This window comes from Epinephelus fuscoguttatus, linkage group LG15 (genome assembly GCF_011397635.1).
Source record: "Epinephelus fuscoguttatus linkage group LG15, E.fuscoguttatus.final_Chr_v1".
NCBI classification, from domain to species: Eukaryota; Metazoa; Chordata; class Actinopteri; order Perciformes; family Serranidae; genus Epinephelus; species Epinephelus fuscoguttatus.
Window position 1 is genome coordinate 27,928,055 of NC_064766.1, and position 25,015 is coordinate 27,953,069.

General features: G+C 42.3%; 1 protein-coding gene across 3 annotated transcripts in view; it reads left to right on the forward strand.

The window, feature by feature from the left end:
* Positions 1–25,015, forward strand: part of mast3a (microtubule associated serine/threonine kinase 3a) — a 41,076-nt gene that overhangs the window by 10,790 nt on the left and 5,271 nt on the right. For 2 of the 3 annotated variants that reach the window (XM_049597711.1, XM_049597710.1), the window contains 21 exons: positions 28–100; positions 5,097–5,117; positions 5,328–5,406; positions 9,517–9,674; positions 14,139–14,214; positions 14,467–14,676; positions 15,852–15,953; positions 16,722–16,854; positions 17,755–17,840; positions 18,379–18,464; positions 18,761–18,969; positions 19,857–19,995; positions 20,228–20,360; positions 20,461–20,626; positions 20,785–20,886; positions 21,802–21,924; positions 22,649–22,761; positions 22,895–23,076; positions 23,904–24,025; positions 24,108–24,296; positions 24,725–24,948. In XM_049597711.1, coding sequence (XP_049453668.1) covers positions 28–100; positions 5,097–5,117; positions 5,328–5,406; positions 9,517–9,674; positions 14,139–14,214; positions 14,467–14,676; positions 15,852–15,953; positions 16,722–16,854; positions 17,755–17,840; positions 18,379–18,464; positions 18,761–18,969; positions 19,857–19,995; positions 20,228–20,360; positions 20,461–20,626; positions 20,785–20,886; positions 21,802–21,924; positions 22,649–22,761; positions 22,895–23,076; positions 23,904–24,025; positions 24,108–24,296; positions 24,725–24,948 — 2,726 coding nt within the window. The remainder of the gene's footprint in view (positions 1–27; positions 101–5,096; positions 5,118–5,327; positions 5,407–9,516; positions 9,675–14,138; positions 14,215–14,466; positions 14,677–15,851; positions 15,954–16,721; positions 16,855–17,754; positions 17,841–18,378; positions 18,465–18,760; positions 18,970–19,856; positions 19,996–20,227; positions 20,361–20,460; positions 20,627–20,784; positions 20,887–21,801; positions 21,925–22,648; positions 22,762–22,894; positions 23,077–23,903; positions 24,026–24,107; positions 24,297–24,724; positions 24,949–25,015) is intronic. The other variant, XM_049597712.1, reaches the window with a different exon arrangement.

Genomic DNA, 25,015 nt, shown 5'->3' on the forward strand with positions numbered 1-25,015 from the left:
GTAACTGATTGTTTTTTGTTTCCTCAGCTGGCAGCAGCCCCTCAGAAAGCCCCAGAAATGTCTCTGCCAGCACCTCTGCCAACTTCCAGTTTGCCCGCAGGTAAGAATTACTGCGAAAACTTTTTAATATAGAGTTGTTCTAAGGCACTAGAGCTCAGCCAAATTACTCTAGTCGTATTTTCCCTACCTAATACAAAACTGGAACATTTGTCAGACTGATAAAATGCAGAGCAGATGCCGCCATAAAACAGTGGATTAAATGCATATTTTAACTTAAGAGTAGGTTCATCTTTCTTCCTACAAAGATGTGAATTTACAGAAAGATGTAAATGTCAGTATTTCCCCTGCAAGGTAAAAACGTTCTGTATGCAACATTTAATATAGCAGCAAACCACCGATTTGATGTGTAAAGTTATAGCGGAGTAATGGCATCCTAAGCAGAGAATGAAGTCATGCTCCCTCTGTGTGTGTCTGTCTGTGTGTTGTAATCCAAGCATCTCTTTAGTTTGTTATGGTAACCCGGTCCTACCGAGCTACTGTTACGTGACCCATCGGTTTGTGGACTCACATTTTGAGGCTTTGAGCTCTGCCTTTAGGTCATTGCCATCTAGGTTTTTTGGAGCTAGAAGTGACCATATCTGGACAAGGGGTGGATGTGACTCATAGATCGTGGTGAAGCTTTGCAGACAGCCACTGAAAGCAGCCATGTCCTTAATTATGTGTAGCTTTAAGCCTTAGTAAAAGGTAAATTGAGAGTTATAAAAATTAATCACCCCCTTACAGTTGTCTTGAACACGGAAGTCAGTGATAGAGACCAAAACTGTTTTTTTGTAGCAGGCTATAAACATGTTATTTCTGCTTTAAAGTTGGGTATTTCAACATGGGGATCTATGTTGGCCATTTCAGGAAGTGCCGTTTTTGGCACTTAGTGTTGCCTCCATATCTCAGACACAAAGAGTGCCACTTGGGCTGAACCCGCATGGGAGTGCATGTGTGTATCCTACTGGTTAGCTCATTGCTGCTGCTTTGCACTGCTCTCATACAGCGGTTTCAACCGATATCAGAGTGTCGTCATAGTGGAAGCACAGCGTCCACCCTCCGGTTCCCTACTGGTTAACACCATTAACTGTCTCAGCAACTGCCGTTGTTTAGTGCTGTTTATAGAGTGATCACCATTAGCTGGCCTCTTGAGCACCAAACCAAAAGCAAAACCTCACCAGAGCAATAATTTTCACTTATTTTAAGCCGAATAAAATAAAGACATGCTTAAAAATAACCCAGGAAGCTTGGTTTTGAAGGAAACTGAGTGGGATGAATAATGAACATGCCTTGACTTGTTCCCCTTTGCCCCTGTAGTAGATACGAGGCAGTGAGAGGAAAAGTCCAACTGGCTGAAAGGCCCCAGGGCCACTTGCTGGACGTGGGTCTTGGCATTTGTCAAGCCAATTAAGGCGGCGAGTCGGTACACACACTTCAGGGCTTCTGTGATTATGGGGAGAAATTGCAAAGCTTGCCCTCTCATCATGCTTCTACGCTACTGCGTAGAGACTCGCTGGGATTTAGAGGAGTATTGGCTGGAGCTGGCATCCTCGTCCAGTAGCAGAAAATAGTGTGTTGTTGTTGACTCTTGGGAAGATTTGTGGCAAAACAACATTATGCAGGCTCATTCTGAAGGAGATGCTTAAAATAGTGTTGTAGATATTACTAGTATACATATGCTGCTGCTTCTCACTCGCTCAGTGTGCTTTAAATGTACATGCTGCTTCTCATGTGTTGTGAATTAGCATTTAATGTTGCAGTGCAGTGCATTGCACCATGAGCTGGAGGACGGAGAGGGGAAGCCTCCTGATAGAATTGCCTTGCACGAGCCTGCATGACTCATCTAAATTTATTGAGACTTTTTAAGCTGCCAGTGTGGAGACAGATGCTGTGACTGCACTTTTGAGAGCTCCAGTGGGTTTACTTGTTATTCACGCGAGCTGTATAGCCCTGCTGTTTGTGCAATTATTTTTTGCGTGTAAACACTGAAGAGCCAGACAGGCAATAGTTGGCATTCATGTAAAGAATAAATAAGTCTTTTTTAAATGCAAATAAAGGAGTAAAGTGATAAAGAACCACCTCAAGGGTGAGGCATAATCGTTTAGCTGCAGCTCCCTCTTCACTGCTAAAGATGCGTTTTTTTTTAACCTTGAGGTGTGTGAGGACTGCCAACACACTGGCCCACAATAGCCTTTTTTCCTCTTACTCCCCGGGCATTGATTCTAACATCGATTCAAAACCTTGTTTTTAATCTTAGCTTCTATACTCTTCAGCCTTGCAGGACTTTAACACAACAAACCTTAGTATCAGTAGTGAGGCATTTAATAACACATACCGGAAGACATACATATTGGATACGAACTAGATAAGGAAACCAGTGTTCCCTGTGGAACGAGAGTTCTGCTGCAAGGCACTGTGCAGCAGAGGTACTGAGAGGACTGCAGCAAGTCCTAAACCAGGTAGTATAAAAAGAATGTCATAAATAGAGTTTAAACTTAGTGTTGAAACTATAGTTTTTACCACTTTTTTCCTGGGATGTAGACTTTACATGTACACAGGGATTTGTGGTAGGAAAGATTTATTTATTGTTAGGGCTGTCAAGTGATTAAACAAATTAATTACATGCATCAATTTTTGCTGTGAGTCAAATTAATTTTGGCAGATGTGTCGTAGTAAAGCTACCGGATTTTGGACACGATTATTCCCCTGTCCTTTATCACGGAAACTGGTCTGTAGTCCATTGCAATTTATTTTGCATGGGAGGTAGTCAGTCACATGTAGACTTACTCAGTTTGCGTTTGAACACCTGGTCGAGTGTGGCTTGATGAGGCTGGCTGCTAGTGCTAGCATCAGAGGCTCGTGAGCTCGGACCGCAGATTTGCTGCTAAATGCTTTGCGTGGAGGTAATACTTCAGGTTTTAAGTCCTCCGATGGTATGAAAATTTCTTACTGCAGAAATTGCAGACAACAGTGCTCCTATCAACAGCTCCATCTGGGCATTTTTTAAAATTTAAATGTTCCATTCATGGGGCCAAGCATCGTCTTCTTGTCTGCCTTTTTCATGTGACAAAACCACTGTTGCCTTCAATGATGCACCGGGTTAAAGGGCATCATGAATCAGCATTAATTTTTTTAATGTGTTATTTTTTTCTGTGATTAATTAATCGAAATAACGTGTTATTTTGACAGTCCTATTTATTATTATTAGGTCTGGGTACTTAATACCTTTAAGGTATTGACTGAGATAACTGTACCAAATAGTAACCAAACTTCTCCAGTCAAACGATACCTGCATTTGATCCTTTTTTATCCAGATCTAGAAAAAAAACACTTCTTGTATGGTTTTTCTTGCAGCCAATCATAGCAAACGTTATTTGATCTAATGTGACATGCGATTGGCCCACAACCACAGCAGCTACAGCCAATATAGTCTGTGGTGTGGTGTGGTGAAGTCAAGTAATATGTATGTTTTAATTTCATTTATTTTGATTTAGCTTAGTTTAACGTAGCTTATCTTATACAAACATATATGACATTGTCAGGGATGATACAACAAAGTCCAGGACTTATTTCCATCATGGCCCCTGACAAGATGGAGACAGCCATTCATCAGCTAAAGCAGAAAATGCTCAACCACAACATGCCACATCCCAACATGACAACCCACCAATAGATATACATGCCAGTATAAAACAATAACAGTACACATATGTACATTCCTAAAAAAACAATAACAACTTGATTTCAGTGTGCAAAACGACCTTGAGCTTATTTGGAGTTGCCGTCTAGCAGCCTCTGTTTGACTATTTGTCAGAGGCTTGTGGATTCAGCACCTCTTTTATTGTAAGAGGCAGTTTGTTACACCCTGTAGCACAGGTATACATAAAAGAGACGTTTATATACGAGGTTGGTTGTTCAGTGTGCTAATATGCCACCAATACGCTCAAAAGTATGGCTATAGTACAAGTCTGTGGCGTCTGGTAGCATTTTATGCAACTGGATGCTTCCATTCACATGATGGGTATCGGAGTCGGTATCACCTTAAGGGTACTGGTATTGATATTAGTACTGGTATTGTAATTTTTTAAACAGTACCCAGCCTTATTTATTATCTTGTCAAACAGACAACAATCTCTGGAGAGAGTTCAATCCAGGCAGCTAATAAGTACATAATGTTACTGAAATTACTGTAGATGCACAGTACACTGACATTTGTGCGAAACCTCTGCAACAGGATGTGTGATTAGATTTCAGCTCTTGATTATAAAATAGATTGGCAACTAAAGCTCGCTCTGAATTTTGGAGGTTTGGCAGAGTGTTTATTTTGATAATGTTTGAACGTACAGTACTGCCTCGGAGGGGGAGGGAGAGCGAAAGCACTCGTGGCAACACACTGGAAAAACACACACGTCTTATTCATCTGACTAATTCTCACATCTCCATCACACTCAGTGCAGAACCATCCAATTTCACTGTGTCACCCTTGATTTAGCCGCACGTCCCTAAGAGCTGGTTTGTGCGAGAAAACATTCGACCATCCTGTCATCACAGATTGAATCAGGGAGGAAAATTGGGCCATGTCCTCAAAGTGCCACACTGGGTGGAAAAGTAGGGGGACAATAGAGATGGAGGCGCTGCTGCACGTGGAAGTTTCACACATAAAGGTTGAGGTGTAGTAGTGGGCATTGTGGGTGTTTTGTGGCGTATGTGTAGGCACTGTTTATGAGTGTATCTCGTTGGCGTATATATATGTATGTGTGTGTGTGTGTGTGTGTGTAATGAGTCATGAGTCAAGCGTCTGTGGGTATCAGTGCTGCAGTATGATGGCAGCTTGGCAGGTGTTCAGCAGCAGCAGCAGCAGCAGCAGCAGCAGCAGCAACAGCCGACTGCCACTGGCTGTGAGCTGTGACAGACAAACAGTGCTATGACTCTGACAGCCAGACTTACTCTGTCACTATCATTAAACAGTGTTTATTTTCTTTCTCACTGTGTCTCTGCCTGTCCCCCTCTTCTCTGCCTCCTTCATATGCGTCTTCCTCTTTTTTGCATCGGTGTAGCCAACTGGCCCGCACTGAAAGGTAGGAAAACGACAATCTGGTGTTTATTTCTTTTTATGACACAGTTTGAAGCATCAGATGTTATCACTTTAAGCTTGCATGGGAATATAAGCATGAAATGAGATTTGCAGGTTCTTTGAAGATTGGAGTGAGTCAACAGGATGTGTAGGTTTCATATGTGATGGGGAGCCAGCACTGAGCAGTCTGTTACTGTTTTTTTCTTTTCTGCAGAGCGGATGGGCGAAGGTGGTCTGTGGCTTCAGTTCCCTCGTCTGGATATTGCACCAATGCACCCAGTTCATCAGTATCTGTAAGCTGAGTCTCTCTCTGTGTTTCTCTCAGTGTCTCTGTCTTTATATCCCTGCAGTCATCAGTGGCAGCGAGGTCTGCTTCTCTTTCCTTCATCAGATATTCAACCTCTTTCCCAAACTGCTGCCATGGGACCATTTAGCTCCCTGTGTTACTTATACTGTGTATCAATCGGTTTACTGGGCCATGGTGTCTTGTAAACTTATGGTGTTGACTGACTGCACTGTAAACCCCATCAGATTACACACAGTGTAGGAAATAAATCCACCTATAAATGCTTGTTGATTTACAGTAGACCCCAGTTTACAGAGTGAGTTGTTTTATAAAAAGGCTCGGCACTTGGTCCATATTTTAGATGAGATGTGGAAGTTGTATTTTATTTGACAAACAGCTCTCTGCGAAACACTGCAAGCATTTTTAATATCTTAAGTAAAGTGATGCCGATTCAGCTCGTCACGTAAAAGTTTAATGTGATGCAGTCATATTAAAGTTTGGGTAGGCAGTTTTATCATGGCGTCACTGGGCAAAGTTCCCATAACATCCTTTCATCATATTGTAGTTTAAGTGGACTGAGAGGAAACTCCTCCTCTTGGCTCTGTTTTCAGGCATTAGAAAATCTAGTGTGTGATGGAGACTTTGGCCGATCACAGGTCATTTCAGAGAGAGGGCGTTCCCGTTGGCAGCTCTAAAAATGATGTGCGTGCGAGCCTGATTCAATGGTGGAGAGTCCTGCAGAGAAAGATGCTCTTCCAGTATTGGCAACAACTCTTTATACTTGAAAGCGAAAAAAGGAAGACCAACTTATCAAAGAGAGAGTCAAAAAGAGAGTCTGACAATAAATGAAAAAAACACCTCTCGATATTGACGAAGTGTTTCAAAAATAGGGAGTAGCAGTTAGGGCTGCCCCCTAATAGTTGACCAAACGTTAGTTGACCAGAAAGGTCATTAGTCGGCAAAATTTCATTGGTCTCTTAGTCGCAGAAAAAAAACCCAAAAATAAAACAAAAGTGAAACTCTGTTGGGAGCTGCGCCTTGTCAAAATAAATCAAAACCTGTATGAGCGGACCATGTGGGAATTTAATTTGAAAGGACAGACACAGGAAGAGGCCACGCTCAGCAGTCAGACAGGAGTCACGTTACAAACCAATCACAGCCGACAGATATCTTTTCCTCCTCCTGTAAATATTCAGTCTGATAAATACGGAAAAGCCGATCATGTTACTGCAGGGCTACCCAGAGCTTTACACCTGTCCCATGGACAATAGGCCTACACACTTATAAACAGCCTCTGAAAGAAGATCAGCTCTGCACTCAGGATTTTAGGTAAATAGACTACACGATGCTTGTTAAGGTTGCTTTGCAACCTCAAACACAACCTGTCACTGCACCCTTGAAAGCTGGCACAAAAAAAGGCACAAGAGTAGCGCCCAGTGCCTGACCTCGTGTTTTCCAGGCAGTTAAAGATGCGGCATGTGTATGGCCCCTAATTTCCAGGGCTGGTACCTGCAGTTATTCCACAGGCTAGTTAATAACATGTCGGGCAGGAAATCCAAAGTGTGGGATCATTTTGAGAAGGTGAAGGACGAACCCAAGGTGATTCATTGATTACAAACATGACGTATCATCTGAAACATGGAAGTAGCTACATGCCCATTAGCCCACAGCGTCATTAACAGGCGGCTCGCTCAGTGTGTGACGTGCACTTGTAGATAAAATATAGGCCTATATTAATGAAGGTTCATTAGTACGGTTTTGTATTTCTCTGTAATGTAGCACAGTGTTAACAATGTTACTGATACTATTCTTTCTCACACCTTCAACTCAAACCATTGTGTTGCCCCGCCCAAAATATATCATTTAATAATTAGATTAATACCATAATTGTGGGTGATTAGTCAGCTAATGGCCGTAAGTGACAACTAATGGTCGACTAGGGAAATTCTTAGTCAGGGTGGCTCTAGTAGCAGTCCACAGCAGCAAGGAGCGAGGCGAAGGGACTGCAGGTTGGCTAGTTAGTTAATTCTTGTCTCATGTGAGGTCTGATAAGCAGCGAGAGAGCTCTATAATGAAATAAAATGAAATAAATCAATTTGTGGGAAACACTGGGTTACTGTATGAAGTGCATGGTCGTCTGGTGGCAGGGGCATAGGACAGGGGAGTGAGGGGAGAGCTGCAGGAGGAGGGTGTATTTTCAAATTATGACCTTTTTGCCCTTTCCAGAAAACTGCATACCCCATCTTTAACTATATAATTTCTCAAAAATATAAGTGCTTCACAATGACTGAACATATAGAGGTAGATGATTTTGCAGCAGAGGTTTGAGAAATGTATTTGGCTGTTTCGACCCAAGCTGATCATTGCCTCTGGTCAAACTACTAACTTTTTACAACCAGGGGCGGACAGTTACATATTCAGTTTTGTGTCGGGCATCACTTCACGCTGACCCTTTGGCATCTGCAGATCATTTGTTGAACCGATGCAAGTAAAGACGCTGAATACATTCTCAGAGGTGGGTGAAAAACTTCACACCATCACAACACTGTTACTTGACAGACTGTTTGACCATACTCTCTGCAGCCAGATGATTTATACAAAACAGTACTTTAATGAGTCAGTCATAACAGGATACGTCTAACGATGATACATCTCCGCATCATCAGCCCCTCTATCGCACGTTCCACTGCAGGCAGGAAATAGGAATGAATCCTCAGATGCCTTTCTCAGTGTTTTTGTGGGATCATTAATGGAATAGATGGACAGCTTTATAGACACATGACAACTAAAATACACAAAATTCCTCTCCATGTGGTTTGTTTTTTCTGCCTGAATTCAATAAACTTTTGTGGGAACAAAGACTGATTAAGTTAATATTTTACCATGTGACCATCCTTATAAAGTAAATGACTTCATACCAAAGCCACACTCTGTGGAGCCCCATTTGACCGAGGGAAAGTACAGGAATTATAAGTCTTATCACTAAAATAACACGGGTCTTGTTGAAATGCGTGCTTTCTTTTTCCTGGATGACATCACACTCAAGTAGGGACTGTACGGCGTTTCACATTTCCTCGCTCTGCTTTTCCTTTTGGGACAAGTCAAAGCCCAGGGAGTGCGACGTGCGGCCCAGCTACACCCATCAGCCATTTGTCGAAGGTTTCTGTGTTGATTTCCTTGAGATGTTGTCTAGAAAGTCATTACTGAAGCTGCAGTTGGCTGTAAAAACAATAGCAGCTCTCCTCTGTCACGGCTGTAATTTTGCATGGCCAACCACATGGCTTGGAGACGGTGAGGTCAGCTTCCCCACACAATGCCCCTTTCAGGCTCGCTGTCAGTGAGGTCTTTATGCTGCTCTCGCTCGGTTCTGACACGTCTCTAGTTTCCTCCTCGGGGTATCTATCTCCCCCTCTTCTTATTTTCTGTTACTTCCCTGCTTCCTTTATTCTGCCTCTCTGTGAGTTTTTCTTTTCTGTTTTCCTTTCACTTTTTCTCTCTGTTAGGCTCTTCTCTTTCTCCCTTCCCTTTGCTCTTCCTCCAGTGAAACACAAGATCCCGGCCAGATGGGAGTTCTCATAAATTCCAAGCTGCGTGTCACACATTTTGTCTTGGAAAGAGAAAACTAATGCATGCGCGGCCAACACAACAGCCGCTGCTGCGTGCCTCGGGACAGGCTGCGGCAGGGAGGAAAAATCCTGCTTCAGGAGAGCACAACACTAAAGCTCATTGAGTCATTTTTAAAATTAAAAGGATTTATGATGTTTTACTTCAGTGCAGCCTTTCTCAGCACGTCCTTGTTAAGTGTTACATCTAATTCAGATCTATGGTGGAGCATGAAAGCCTTTAAGTCTCTGCGCATTAAGAGAATAATGAGTGAATCTGAGAGAGCAGTGGTGTGACTCTTATTATAGGAAGCCTTTTAACACAGGATGTTATATCATCAAAGCAGCAGAAGCACACCCTGACATGATACAAGTGGGAAAACAAGTTTGAGTATTCAGCCAGTTAGTGTTTTATTACATATTTACAATATATTCCAGGTCACGGACTTCTGCACATGATTCTTTCCCACTCTCTACTTCCCTCTTATACATTCCCTGTTTCTCTCTGTCCCCAGTCCTCTTCCTCCCAGGAGTTATTGCACCAGTTGCCCTTCCAGCCCACGCAAGATGATCTCCACTTCCTGTTCAAACATTTCCGGAGCACGGAGAGTGTCGCGGACGAAGAAGGAGCTCACGCCTCGCCCCCTGTCAGGCTCCGCTCACGCAGTCTCAGGTAGCTTGGAGTTCTATCATACACTAACTATACTGCACAAATGTACGGACTACACAAACATTTCTGTGACACTGTGCTTCCCTGGGAGAAGTGATGATGTCATCAGATTAGTTTGATTTGAATGGATGGAACAAAAAGAAGATGACACACTTAAATATTTCTGGCAGATGTTTTAGGTTAATGTGAAAATCAATGAGAGAAGATAATGTCATGAGGCTCAGCACTGACGTCCACCACTGCTTACATTAGTAGTATTAATTCATGAATTAAAATTATTTCAAATATTACGTACTATTGTGACCAGGTTAAAAATAAGAAGTGTGATTGCACTGCAGAGGTGCCAGGTTTAAAGAGCGGGTCCATCTGCGTTCTTTTCCGTGTTTTTCAAATGGAATCTTCTTCTCAACCATTATTAAAAAGCAGTGACGTAGGTTACAGCGCTGATCCTGCCACCCCACACACACACTGTTCGCTGACAGTGTTGGCATGGAGGGTGAGAGAAGTGTTAACTTGAAAGTTTTAAGCATGGAGGTGGAACATGGTGCTATTAAACCTTTATTTAACATATAAAGACACACTGAGATTCAATTTAGTACTGCATTTGCACTGTATAAACACATGTATAGCTCCACAGTCAATGTGATACCTACACTAATTGGCAATCAGCTCCCAGTATGGAGGAGCAGACAGGAGTATAGAGGGCACAGAGGCTAAGCAATTTAGCTCACTACTGTGGACAGCATGGTAGTTTGGCTCTGAAAGTCACACAATAACACAAACTAACTCACTAGTCTGACGAGTCAGACGGGTCAGACTAGTGAGGACTAGTCAGACCGATGCGTTGAGAACTGATGAAGCCGCTGGATAAGAGGCGAAATGTCTTCTAGACAAAATCAAAGTCCAGTTGCCTACGATTTAACTGTTGCCAAAATGGAATTGACCTGGATAAATGAGAATATCCACAGACTCAACACAAACTAATTGATCAACAGAAGTGGTAGCAAGTGTTGAGAAGTAATGCTACTGTTTCTGTTAAAACAGTCGGGTGGCTGTGGAAGGGAGCAGCAGCAGATGTATATTACCCTCCTGTAAAAAGGACCATGAAAGAATTTCAATCAGGAGAGACTCGTTTTCATAATAAAAGAATATCGAGATCGAATCGAGATGATATGATTTAAGGAGGGTGAGGGATCCATAGTTGAATAGGGAATCCCTTCCGGTTCGAGATGCTGGTGGTGATAGAGGTAGGGAAGATGAGATGAGAAGATGTGGAGAAGATGGAGAAGTGCTGATGTTCTGGATGAGTAGAGGCATGAGCCTCTGTTGAACTTGTCCTGGACTCTGGATACGATGGCTGGAGGTGAATGGGGTGGAGGAGGGCCAATAACAGCAGCAGAGGAGAAAGCATCCTGATTGGCTGATAGAGATTGTGGTGAAGTTTCATTGGATAACTAGAGGTGAGAACACCCATAGTCAGCTGATAAAAGGAAGCAGTGGGAGTGGGAGGGAGAGAATTGTGAATGGATGAGCTCAAAGAAAGTCTTCCTTATTGAACTTAGGCTGAGCTTCGTTAATAATAATAATATCGGTGTACACTATATTACAATTATTTTATCACTTTACTTTCCGACAGGGAACTGAAGCAGATATCTATGCTTTCTTCAAAATAGTAATTTTACCTCACAGCACACAGGAGTTGCTTGTCTACTATCGACTCAATCGCTTACTTTGTTTGTGACCTTCAGGACTAAACTAGCGTGGCACTTACAGCAGTATATGAGTTTATCTGTTAGCAACAACATCATGCAGACGCCTGCATCACATGATTGGTAAAAAGTTTTTAGAAGCACTTGAGAATTTTTAGGCTTAAACATACATATTTGACTGAGATTTGAATTTTTTGGGTTTGAATATATCAGGAGCACTACTGGAAAGCCACAGAAGGATATAAAACCACAAAAAAGGAACAAGGAACTGCTCTTTCAGTATGTCAGTACACCAGCAGTATGCTAAATATTCTTGTTTTTTCAAGTGTGGTGTTGATAGACACTGTTTTCTCACAATGCAGTGCACAGTGGAAATATAGAGGAACTGATCACATCTAGTAAAATTAGAATACCAGCCTCACACGTGACTTAGTGTGGCCAGAAATAAGCTACATCTGACTCTGACAGCTGAGTTAGTTAACTAACCTTTTCTAGTTTAAACAGCTCACGAAAGCCTATAATTCAAAAGGTAACTGAAAAACTAACCTGTTGAGTATTGCTGCCAAGAATGTAAATGAAAGGGGAAAAAAAGAAGTCATGACATTTATAATCTTTGTTCCTGAACCAGAGTTTCTTCTCTGCCATGTAAATTTTCCTGTAAGCTAACATTTACTTGTCAGTTCTTTGGCCCAGCCAAGAGGTATGTCTAACTATAACTGCAATACGATGCTGAGCTGCTTTTGCTCCGCTGTGTGTGGAAACTTCTGCTGCACTAATTGAAGATGCTGGCTGTGGAGCTCACATAAACACTAACACCCCCTCCAGAAGCTTTAGTCACACAATGAGCAGCAGTGACAGACACCCTACCTCTCGTACATTTTCCCTCTGTTGCATAGCTGCTTACCCAAATATGGATTTAAAATAATTTTATGAGAGACAAACTGTTATCAGCATTGCAACCGCCAGAAAAAACCTGCAGTTAGTATCCATGTGCTCCCTAGCAGCAGAGCTGTAAACAGAATGTAAATAAGAAATGTCTCATTTGGTGAAATTGCCTCTCTCAGCCTCAAACCAACACAAATAGGCCGGATGCTCCGTCTTTCATGTGTGATTATAATGAAACACTGGCTGGGAGGATTTGAATATTGTGCGATAATTATTTTATGTGGTTCTGGTGTGGTTATGTGTGCTGGTTTCTAGCGATCCCCTGGATTAGAATATAGCATTTCCTCATCATTTAGCATGGCTGCTCTCATTTAACACTTAGACGAGCCCTCTAAATAGCTCTTGTGGCGGGGGGTTTTGAGGTTGCTGGAGATTTATATAATGGGTGGTGGAGGGTGTTGGCAGCATCTTGATGTGGTTGTTTTTTTCTGTGACATGTCCTTGCCTGTGCCACATGTATATATATGTATATATATGGCGGAGAGGGTTCTAGATACTCTTTGTGCACTGCTCTTGGTATGCTGAAGTGGGGGTTTTTCCTACTTAAAGGAAAAAGTCACAGTTGAGACTTGTGTACAAGAAGGTCTTCATCATTTAATGAGTCAAACATCTTAGGTTTCTGAATTTAAGTTGATGAGAAAATGTTAACAGTCCAGTATAAGTCAAGACTTTTACAAGTCAGTAGGCTTGTTAACTGTCTGGTTTGGTTATAAAAGTTTATACCCGCAAATGTATATCAAGCAAAACAGCAGTTTCTGTCAGATGATCTGTTAATTTGAGCCCTGATCAGCTGTTTTCAGATTGAACACGAGATTCCACAAACTCACATCTAAATTACTGCACGTATTGACGATGGAAATGGATGCCGGACAAGTGTCTGTGTTGCTCTAAAATAGCTCTAGAGGGTGTGTAAAGCGTTTCTTATTGCCCTCAAATAGTTCCCAAGGGGTTAACTGTTAGTATTGCACTTAAATAATCCACTGCTGTGCAACGGCAACTGTCGTAGTAACCCAGAAATAGTAAAGTGCCTGTCACATGTTGATATTGTTATTTGTAGTATGTGATGTATAGGGGCACCCAGGCTCGCTATTTTTAACGTTTGTGATGACAGTACGTTGATTTGCAATGTGTACGGACAGTTTTAAAGGTGGCGTCTCGTAACTGAAGCCCTGCGCACACAACAGATGTGGTCATGGATACTGCAGAGGAGAACCTGATCTGAATCACATTAGTGTTATATTCAAACATGCTGTGTTTATGACCCAGGATGGCTGTAAACACCTTCAGTCAAACATTTACTTGTAAGAAATGTAGTTTCTTTGTAGCTTTAATAAGACAGTTATTGAGCTTTACATTGTTTTACAGCTTCAGTATATCAGTGTTTAGCATTTTAAAGGAGCTGTATGCGACACTGAAACATCAATATAGCAACCATTTTGCTAGATATAGAGGAGTAATGGCGTCCTGAGCAGAATGAAGTCCTGCTACCTCTGTGTGTGCTGTATAATGAGCTTCTCTGTTCTTTGTTGTGGTCAACAGTTCAGCCACGTGTTAGTATATGTCAGTTCCTGTGTGTGTGTATCCTACTGGCTAGCTAATTGCAGCCACTTTGCGCAGGCTTATGCAGACGGCATCTTTGCAAAATCATGGCACCTTCCTCCAGATCAGTATGCAAATAAGTTCCACTGTGTTTTTTCTGATTTAAATGTAGCATCCATGACTTATTAACTTGATCTGTTCAGTAGTATATTTATCGTAGGTTGTAGCTCTGATCCATTTTTCTGTTTTTCTCTTTTGCCTGGTTCCCCTCAAGCCCTGGACGGACCTGTGGAACATTTGACAATGAAATTGTCATGATGAATCATGTCTACAAAGAACGCTTTCCTAAGGTAAAGTCAGTTCCTTGCTGTCTTTCTATCTGTATTTGCTAAACATCTTTTGTTTGTTAATGTGTCTCCATGTGAAAAAATCAATCTATCAGGAGCTTTTTTACACGTGGAAATCAGGACAGGACATTTTAACCTGCCTGGCAAAGCCAAATCTTCACTTGTTCACCTGTGGGCTAATACTTAAAGGAAATTGTTCATATAATACTGCTGTCACCGTTTTAAATGAAGTCTTCCATCTTGGTCGTTTCCCAGGCGACAGCCCAGATGGAGGGTCGGCTGTTCGACATCATTGCAGAGTGTTCCCCAGGCACTGCTCTGCCCCTGGCCGATGGTGTGCTGGGATTCATTCAGCACCAACTGCTGGAACTCGCCAGAGACTGTCTGGACAAGTCCCAGGAAGGCCTGGTCACCTCCAGGTACTTTGTGGAGCTGCAGGAGAAACTGGAGAAGCTGCTGCACGAGGTGAGTGTTTCTTCCATCTGATCCCTGGACGACATGCACACAGCTTTGCTTTTTATGATCATTCGACCCTGCAACTGTTCAGCTGATGTTTGTTCCCTTTAAGACATCATCAGTGGATCTCTGATTGTTGGTAGCTCAGACTGCCCTCTGGGACATTGCAGGCTCTACTGTAGCTTCACTGGGAACATTGAATTGAAATTGCCTGTATGATTGGTTCCCATTCAGTGCTGTTTCCAGTTCATTGTTCAGTAATTGTGTTGTCATTTCATATCATTACTTAGATCTGTGCGGTGGTCAAGTGTTTGATTACATAATGATTTATTACATAAGCTTTCCAGCAACAGTTTCCCTGCAGCACATGCTGCCTTCTGCAATACAGATAACAGCTTCTGCTACAGACTCGAATGACTTTTCTCTTTTCAATCAGGAAGTTGGATGAATTAATATCGAGTTATCAAGCCATTTCCAGCCACAGTTAGTACAGTGTGTAGTCTGTCTCCTATTGGCATAGTTTATTCCACAGTACAACAGGGAAAGACATCATTTTGTCTATAATTTCCACCAAAGCCACATTTCTGTAATTATTCTCCCATCTTGCCAATAAAATGATTTTCCAGCTTGGAGGGAGTTTATTTTTAGCAAATGTCAGTACCGTCACATGTTACAATGTTTGTCCCAGTGCTCACTCATTCTTCTTTCGAATTGTAATTGCTGTTTTGTAACACTGTTTTTCTTGTCTACTGCAACTTTAAAAACAAACCATGTAACAGGTTTGACAGGGTAAGACACAGAGCCTGTTACAGACAGATCAGCTGTCTAACCTGAACTCTGACTGACATCACTCTTAGCACCTCTGAAACACTGACTCTGAACATGCTGTTTGACCAAGGCAAGGCAGTGTTAGTCTAAGATATGGACACAATGAGTGTTAGTAAGAGGTTTTTTTCTATCATTTATGAATCTGGCAAGGCAGCAAACGTAAATGATATTGATACAAGATGTTGAAATGCCAGCCCTGATTTGTTGAATCGCCAACAGATAACGTAAGAAGATGAAATGGATGCTAAAAATAACTCAAGCCAAAGTGCAGACAGCCTCTGTGCGTGCTGCGTGGCTCATACCAATTGGATTAAGTCACAATAATAATTCATCATCCTTTGTCTTTGCCCTTTCAGGCGTATGAGCGTTCAGAGAGCGAGGAGGTGACAGTCATCACCAAACTGGTGAAGAAGATTCTCATCATCATCTCCAGACCTGCCAGGCTCCTGGAGTGTCTGGTAAGACTCACTGGCAGACACATTTGTGATCATGGGTACAGGAGTGATGTAATATCATCATGATGTTTAAGTGCCTTGAGCCAAATATCTGTCCCTTCAAATGCAGATGTCACAGGGGACTCTCATGCATTGATTATAGGCTGTAGTAATGATAGTTTCAGCTGTAATAATAACACAGTTGCATCTTAGGATAAGCCAACAACAAACTTACCTTGCTGGACAGAATGATGTTTTGAAATGTAGTCCGTAATCCATTTAAAGGAATACTTCACCCACAAAATGACCCTTTGTACATCAGCTACTCACCCCGTTGACTGTGTGATGAAACGTTTTTCTCGCATGCCTCCACGGTGAATGAAGAATCCAAAAGTTCTTGATGACTCAACAAACACATGCATTTTCTAAAACCTCTCTATTTGTACTCATGTATACCTCTGCATACGAGTAGTGGACCTGGGCATTTAAGATCTGCCTGTGTGTCCCATTAAACAGGTTTCAAATGCACACTCTTGCCCATGCACTCTACTCGTCTGTGCGTACGACTGTGTATGCACAAGTGTTTTAAACAGTAAGATTTTAGCGAAAATGTATGTGTTTAGGACGGACTGAGCATATGACTGGATAAATGATACTTGGATGAGTAATGTATACACACACATTATCATTTTGTAGATGAAGTATTGCTTTAATATTGTCTGTTTGTAGCTGATAACTCAAGTTCACAAGCCCTAAAGAAAACAACACACCCTTCCTCTCTCTTTTCTACAGGAGTTTGATCCAGAGGAATTTTACCAGCGTTTGGAGGCTGCAGAGGGTCAAGCGAAGGTGGGCCACGGCATCAAGACTGATATTCCCAGATACATCATCAGCCAGCTCGGCCTCACCAGGGATCCCCTGGAAGGTGAGGCGTCGATTTATTCATTTGTTATGCTTGTATTTTTCCCACTAAACTCTCAACGTAGACATTTTAGAATACTTATGTCCTGAAATAATAGTACTGTGTATTTGGACTGGGTGTGCATGACATGAGCATTATTATTGCAGTAGTTGTTCATGTCCTGTTTATTTTACTGAGTCAAATGCATGTGCCCTAATTTATCGAAATTAAATCATATGTAATTTCCAAAAAATATACTCTCTCTTGATATGAGAACTTTAAAAAATTAACCTACATGGAGAACCAGTATTGCTAATGGTGCTATCTCTGCTGCCATTTTAAGGTCTTCTCTTTTTATTGTTATTATGTATGTATTATTTTTTTGCCCTAGAACATTTTGTTTTGAATGAAATCGAGGCACCTCCTTAAATGTGTCATGGCAACTATCATGCATTGCACTTTACTCAACTTACCACTTCCCTCATTGCATTGTCTTCATACAAACAGTTTTTATTTTATCTGCTCTTAATGTGCACACTGTGGCCAAGTTTATGTTGATTTTTCCGAGTCTCAGTTCACGCCTTGGTGTCACTGAGTCTGTTATTGTTCAGTTAAACAGGTTGTGTTTTTGGTCTGTGTCTGAGTTATGCTCTCCTCTGTTGACTAACACTGAAGGCTAGACTGACAGAGGAGAGCATAACTCAGCCGAATTGGAAAATTAACAGGACTGAGACATTATAAACTCATGAAAAAGAAAAAAATGAAAACACTAACAAATCCACTGTGGGTACCGTGACAGCTGCAATTTTGTCAAGCATCATTAGTCGGGTTGTATCATTGCAAACAGTTGAATGAGCACTTGCCGTCCTCACTGGTGTTTATCTAAGCTGAATGGAGCTTGATGTGTGCCTGCTGCTGTTACAGAGATGGTCCATCTGGAGCAGACGAGTCCGAGTCACAGAGCGGTCAGCAGAGAGTCTGATGACACCGTAGATACAACACCTATACAGGTAGGCAGTTATAAAATAGTAATAATGCATTGTAATGTGACTCTCAGCTTGACAGAACAACTAGTGATGGGTGAAGGAGGGATGGGATGATGCACAGTATCCTAGATTGTGATATAAAACACTCATAATAACTTGATCATGGAGAACATCTATTATCGGCATGATCACGAATATCATGTCGAGCAGCACCCAAAGAGTCGGCTGGGCAACCAACAATAAAGGAGACTCTGCAAAAACAGGCTGCATACGCACTAGAGGTGTTGCAATATGCTGGTACTGGCAATAACTGTGATATTTAAGATTTGAAATATTGATATCATGTCATGTCAATAATACACACACTATAATATCATGTAAATAATGCAGTGCCTCACTGAAGGGATTGCTTGGACACAGTTGAAGTTTTGAATAGAGCGCATATTAATACAGGCAGACTCACAATAAAGTTGTGAAGTTCAAGGATTTATGCTTTTCTAAAATAATGCGGCAGCTAAGTTCCTGTTATTGTCCTTCTCCTTTTGGTGCGTGTGTGATTCAGAGCCGAGCAGCCTGCACCCCTCCTCGTAGGAAACCACTGGAGAGCGACTTTGAAACTATCAAGCTCATTAGCAATGGCGCCTATGGGTGAGTAAGACAGACTTCTTTGTTTGCGTCCGACTGACTCAGTCTCTTTGTTGACACCACAGAGAGCCCAATAAAAGCGGAAAAGAAACTAGAAATGAGGATGTGTTGTTGTAGTACTTTTGTGTGTACACTTTGAATTTGTCTGGACGACTTCATTTCAAGTCTGAACTGATGCTCAATAGTAACTGATAGTCCATACCTATCATTCCCTCATAAACTCTCCCTTCTCTGTCTGTCCTGGAATTTTCCTTCTTTCTCTTCTTCTGTTCTCCTCCCTCCCTTCTCATGCCATGCAGTGCTGTTTTTCTGGTGCGCCACAAGGAGACCCGTCAACGTTTTGCCATGAAGAAGATCAACCGGCAGAACTTGATGCTGAGGAACCAGATCCAACAGGTGTTTGTGGAGCGAGACATCCTCACCTTCGCTGAAAACCCATTTGTGGTTTCTATGTTCTGCTCTTTTGAGACGCGGAGGCACCTCTGTATGGTCATGGAGTATGTGGAAGGTAAGATTTGAATTTTTAATGCATATGTCTATATTTTTAACAGGAATAAGCTAATGTAATATTCTTTAAAGCTACAGTAGGCAACTTTTGTCGTACTTGCTGAAACTGTCACTGTATCCTGACAGTCATGATCCTCTAGCTCTTCCCAGTGTTTTGAATTGCATTTGCTAGAATCCAAAGCACAAACAAAAACACAAAAACATCCAGTCAGAGCAAGGAGGAGTCTTTATCATGCAGTGTCAATCACACGCTGCACTGCCAACAACAGCATTCACGGCAAAGACAAGTTAACAAAAGAAGGCTGAAGACAAAAGTAGGCTAAAGAGAAAGAGTAAACATCGGAGTAGCTTTTCCGTGATGGAGAGAGCTACAGGACCTGAAAGGATCAAAACTGATGCCGGCTTGCGTTCAGATTAACTCTCTAACTCTTTCTCTTACTTTTCGTCATTGGTTTTCTTCTGTATTATTGTCTTTAGCATGTATACTGTTGTTGCCAAGGGGGGTTTGGCGTGTTTATTTCATTGCTGGTGGTTGTTTCTCAGCTGTTCAGTTTGCCAAGCTTCTCCTGAAGCTTGAAGAATTGAGCCTGACTGTGTGAGCATGTGCACGAGCAGCAATTGGCACTGCATTAGAGACTCCTGGTTCTGGTTGGATGTTTTTGTTCAGGGGCGTTGAATACTTGCAAATGCCATTAGGAACACTAGGAGGAGGCAGAGGAACCTGATTTTTCCACAGCTAATTTGTCTCATGTATGACTGTTAGGATATAGTGACAGTTTTTTTTAAATAAAAGTTATCGACTGTAGCTTTAAAATCTTTATTTGTCCACACAATAGAGTCAGAGAGATACAGAAAGCCTAAACAAAGCATCTGTCTCTGTACTTAAAGGCGGGGACTGTGCCAACCTATTGAAGAATATCGGTCCGCTGCCTGTGGACATGGCTCGAATGTATTTTGCAGAGACTGTTCTGGCTTTAGAGTATCTTCACAACTACGGCATCGTGCACAGAGACCTCAAACCCGACAAGTGAGTCCTCATTTCACATTTTTCCATCTCTGCTTTGAGGCTGCACCTAATTATTTTCCAAACTTTCGTCATTTTTTAGACATGCCATCGTCTTTAAAAGCCTGGCAGTCTTTTTGAAGTCGGAACAGAATTTTCTGAAACGTTCAGCCTTTGATATTTTTCACTGAGTCTGAGATATGTGTCTTGGGGTTAGCGTTTGATGTAACATGAAACATTTCCTTCTTTTTTTCAGTTTGTTAATCACCTCCATGGGACACATTAAGCTGACAGACTTTGGGCTGTCAAAGATTGGGCTAATGAACATGACCACCAACTTGTATGAAGGACACATCGAAAAGGATACCAGAGAGTTTATCGACAAACAGGTTCGTCTCTTCTCATCTCTTCTCTTCATCTCGTCTGTGGGTTTTATGACCTTATCTGACATCAGTCTTCGCTGTCTTCGTATGTTTCTCCTCTGTGCAGGTGTGTGGTACTCCAGAGTACATTGCTCCAGAGGTTATCCTGAGGCAGGGCTATGGGAAGCCGGTGGACTGGTGGGCTATGGGCATCATCCTTTACGAGTTCTTAGTGGGCTGTGTGCCTTTCTTTGGAGACACACCAGAACAGCTTTTCGGTCAGGTGGTCAACGGTAAGAGCATTTTGACTGAGTCATCACATGCAGCTCTTCCACACATAAATTTTGCATGATACATGTTGAATGTTTATTTTAGTCTCCTCAAGTTCATGCAATGCTTCTGTGTCATTGAATCGCTTCACTGCTTCCCTGGTATGTGCTTCTTTATCCAGATGACATCATCTGGCCAGAAGGGGAGGACGCTCTGCCAGCTGATGCCCAGGACCTTATCACCAGACTGCTGAGAACGAGCCCTCTGGAGCGTCTGGGAACAGGTTAGTGGCGGTGTGAATGATGACGAATGGGTGGACAAGGCCCACTGGAGCAGGGATGTTCAACTTGCTTTGCCTTGGGGACACTTTTGCAAAACAACAAAGGGCCAGTTAACAAAGAAACATTAATAATAAGCATATAAATAATTACTCCAGACCTCTGTCGGGGAGTCCTGGGGTTCGTGGAATCCTCTGCCTGGCATTTTCTTTATAAAGAAGCCCTATTTTGATGTTTTTTAATGCACTCGGGCACCTTATTTACATTGAATCAGTTTATTTTCACTCATTTTTGTCAATTAGAAAATGGTTGTCTGGCCACCCAGCACCCTATCAGGCTGTAAGTTTAGTATTACTGCTCTAGAGTATGTCCTGCTGGGTCCCAATGTGACCTTCTGCTGGTCAAGAAGAGGCACAAACAGATTTCTTGTACTACTTACTAGTCAGTGCAAGTCACATGTGGAAAAATATAAACTGTGGAAAAAATATTTAAAGTTGCTTTTTCACCTTAAAAGACCCAGCTCTTTACTGGCAGTTTGAGACATTTTTGTGGCTGTATTTGATAGAAAATTTCCAACACATACTGACTTTTATGCTTACATCAAAGCTGTAACAACGAGGGTTAATAAGGCAACATCTGGATCGAGGCAGAGCTGTGGTAAATAACACCGTGATGACGGGTGGAAGCTCCATAGGCTGTTGACTCGAGTAGGTCAAAGCTCATGAGAGGAGGGCCGTCTTGTCATTTTACAGGATGTTCTCACCACAAAGGGAGATATCAGTGTATCAGGAGAGACACTGGTTACAGATTGGCTGAGGAGTGACTATAAACTAGGCCATAGATGTGCAGATATAAAAGCCAAATCTGTTTATCTGATTTTTTTTTTTTTTTTGTTGTTGTTGTTGTTGTTTGCTCTTCAGGTGGAACCACTGAGGTGAAGGTGCACATGTTCTTCCTGGGTCTGGATTGGAACGGCCTCCTGAGGCAGAAAGCTGAATTCATACCTCAACTCGAGACTGAGGAGGACACCAGTTACTTTGACAGTACGTGACAGACCGGTTAGATACCTGGACAGATTCACACAGTGCTGTTTTGAGTATGAACTCACCTTACTGGAAACTGCTTTTAGTGATCATGTTTTTCCGGGTGAAATTGATCACTATAAGCAGATGACTATTATAAAGCTTTTTGTCTTTTGTTTTTCATGCAGATTACATTCTAATTTACATTTGTATATTTATTACATTACGGGGCATTTTGTGAAAGGGCCCACTTCACAAGGGCAGCTTCAACCACACGTGCTGTCCCTTTGCACATTCGTTTTCTTTCTCCATCACTTGTAGTCATAAGCTTTGAGAAGATTACATTTTTCACCGAGAGAAAATGAGTTTCCTTTTTCCATCATAATTTCAGTGTGCACACAGCAGCAGCCTCAAGCAGCATGCTAGACGCAGACAGGTTACCGTGAGGCAAAGTATCATGGTCAGAGTAAAGTAAAAAAAAAAAAATCCAATTACCATAGTTTGAAAATGTTTTTCCAAATGTTGTCATGTGTGAAAGGACCCAAAATTAGCACTGTAAGTCTCTGTCTGCAGGCACACAGACACACCTAGACATATATTTGTTATTAGCACAGAAGGACGCAGTACTATGAGAACAGGCTGTCAGAGTGCTGATGTTTTCGGGCAGAACTGGGGTGGTAGTCAGGATAAAAACAGGGTCATCAGTTTGTCATTATTTGATGTGATGTCACTGTGTTTCCTACAGCCCGATCAGAGCGCTACTGTCACATGGACTCAGATGACGATGATGAAACTAATGATGATGAATCATCTTTGGAGCTCCGACAGTTCTCCTCTGTGGCGCACCGCTTCAGCAAGGTACTGCTCTGCTCTGCTTACTGGTCTTCACCTATAGATTATTTCACATATATAGATACATCATTGAACGATGTATTACTCTTTGAGAAAACAGCCCTCCAGATATCTCACCCATTACCTCCTTAACCTCCAGGTGTACAGCAGCACAGAGCACCTGTCCACCTCCATGCCGTCCAACCAGAGCCTGTCGTCGTCGGAGCGAAGCCACAGTGAGGAGAAGGAGGAGCGATGGGAGGGCAGGGGAGTCCTCTCCCCTGGCGATGGACACAAACACTTGGCTGGTGGAGACAGGAGGGCAGATGGACACAGAGGGAGGTGAGAGCATGAAACGCGAGAGAATGATGTCCTCATTATGAGAGGGAAAGAATTACAGCCCTCGTTCTCTCCTTGTTAACTGTCAGTTTTTAGAGAGTGTGAGATTGAAGTGTAATATTCTCTCAATGAATATGAAGCACTTTATATTCAAACTAAGCATTTTTTATCAGAAGTTATAAATAGTCTTTTCGGAATAATACAATAGGTCATTCTAACCTTCAACCAGGTTTGACTCTGTATGGAGTTTGTTTGTGTATTGATTTGGGTTTTCCCCAGGCTCTGACTTCCTCCACCTGACATGCAGTTCAGGTGGAGACTTTTACATTGCACTTAGGCGTGAATGTGAAAGTGTTAGGTTTCTTTCCATTCAGTGCGCACTGGGAATAGCTCCAGGTCCCCCTCTGACCCTGAATAGAGCACAGAAAGAGGTATTTAAATACTGCAGTTCTTATGGGCTGTAACTCAGTCCTCGGGAAAACAGTCAGTCCTCCATCTTCACTTTTAGGGGTTTATATATCCATGTGTATCTGTCCTCATATACAGGTTTAACACTTATATGTGTATCTGTGTTCACCTGCATACCTACATGTATACAACCTACATATCTGTGTGTACTTCAGTCTGTCAGCAATTTTCGTGTTTAGTTTTCTTACATATGCCCCTCCCACACTATTATGCAACTCTTTAAATCAGAACCAAGGAAGTTCCAATTTCTACTATTTCCATCAACTTACTCATAATTCAGTGTAAATATTTCAGTGTATATATTTCATCGGCCAAATTGTGAAAGAGATTCTTATCCCAGGTTTTACTGTGTTTCTTCGCAGCCTGCGTCCTCGTGCTTCATCCAGCTCCTCCCAGTCAGAGCGCAGCGCCAGCCCACTGGTGATGAACAGCACCCAGAGCCTTGACATCATGCCTCGCTTCGCCATCTCTGCTGAGGAGGAAGGTAAGACGCACACCGCTGTTCATTCTCTTCTCCTGTTGTTTTGCAGTGAAACACTCACACATTGTGTTCCTCCTGATTCTAGACGGGATGGTCTCCAACCTGCGGCGCATTCGGCTCCGGAGCAACAGCACAGGCACCAGGCCGTCCTTCCGAAGAGGGGCGTCCCGGCGCATCGCTCACCAGCTGGAGACCCCAGAGAAACCCAGATCCCCAGCTGGAAAAGTCCCCAAGTCTGCCTCTGTCTCCGGCCTGTCCCTCATCATCACCCCAGGTAGACCGGATGATAGTAATGTCTGATGTCTTTGTTACTTACCAGTTTGCGTTGATGCTGGTATAGATTCAGCTGCTCACTCAAATTCCTGTTATAGTCATGTTTTTCTTTCAAACAAGTCTTTCAGAGGCATGACTGTAATCTGTCTGTATTTGCTAAGACTATTTATGTGTTTACAGTGCCCCCTACAGCCTGATGCTGTGTAATTTACACAGTAAACAAACTAGAAAAACTAACACAGTAGACAAAATGAGAATAATTTCAATTGACTTATGATGTTTTTCCTTTGAAATTCTCAATAACCTCAATCTTAAGCATTAGATGTAGTTTTATAAAATACTAAATGATGCAAAATGTAAGAAAATATCAGACACACTATCCACAAACACTCATCAGATGACCTTTCTGTTCTTCTTCTCCTGATCCAGATGACTCAGCAGGTCCTCCAACAAGCCCCAAATCGTCCTTGTCCCTGTCATCCAACCCCTCGTCCAGAGACTCATCCCCCAGCAGGGACCTCTCTGTCAGCATCAGCTGCCTCAGACCTCCTGTGGTCATCCACAGCTCTGGGAAGAGGTTTGGCTTTGCGTTGCGGGCTATCAGGGTCTACATGGGAGACAGTGACGTCTACACTGTGCACCACATGGTCTGGGTATGTGTCCTCATCTCGGGTGTAGCTGCTTGTGTATAGTCAATGAATTTAGAGTAACTATTAAACA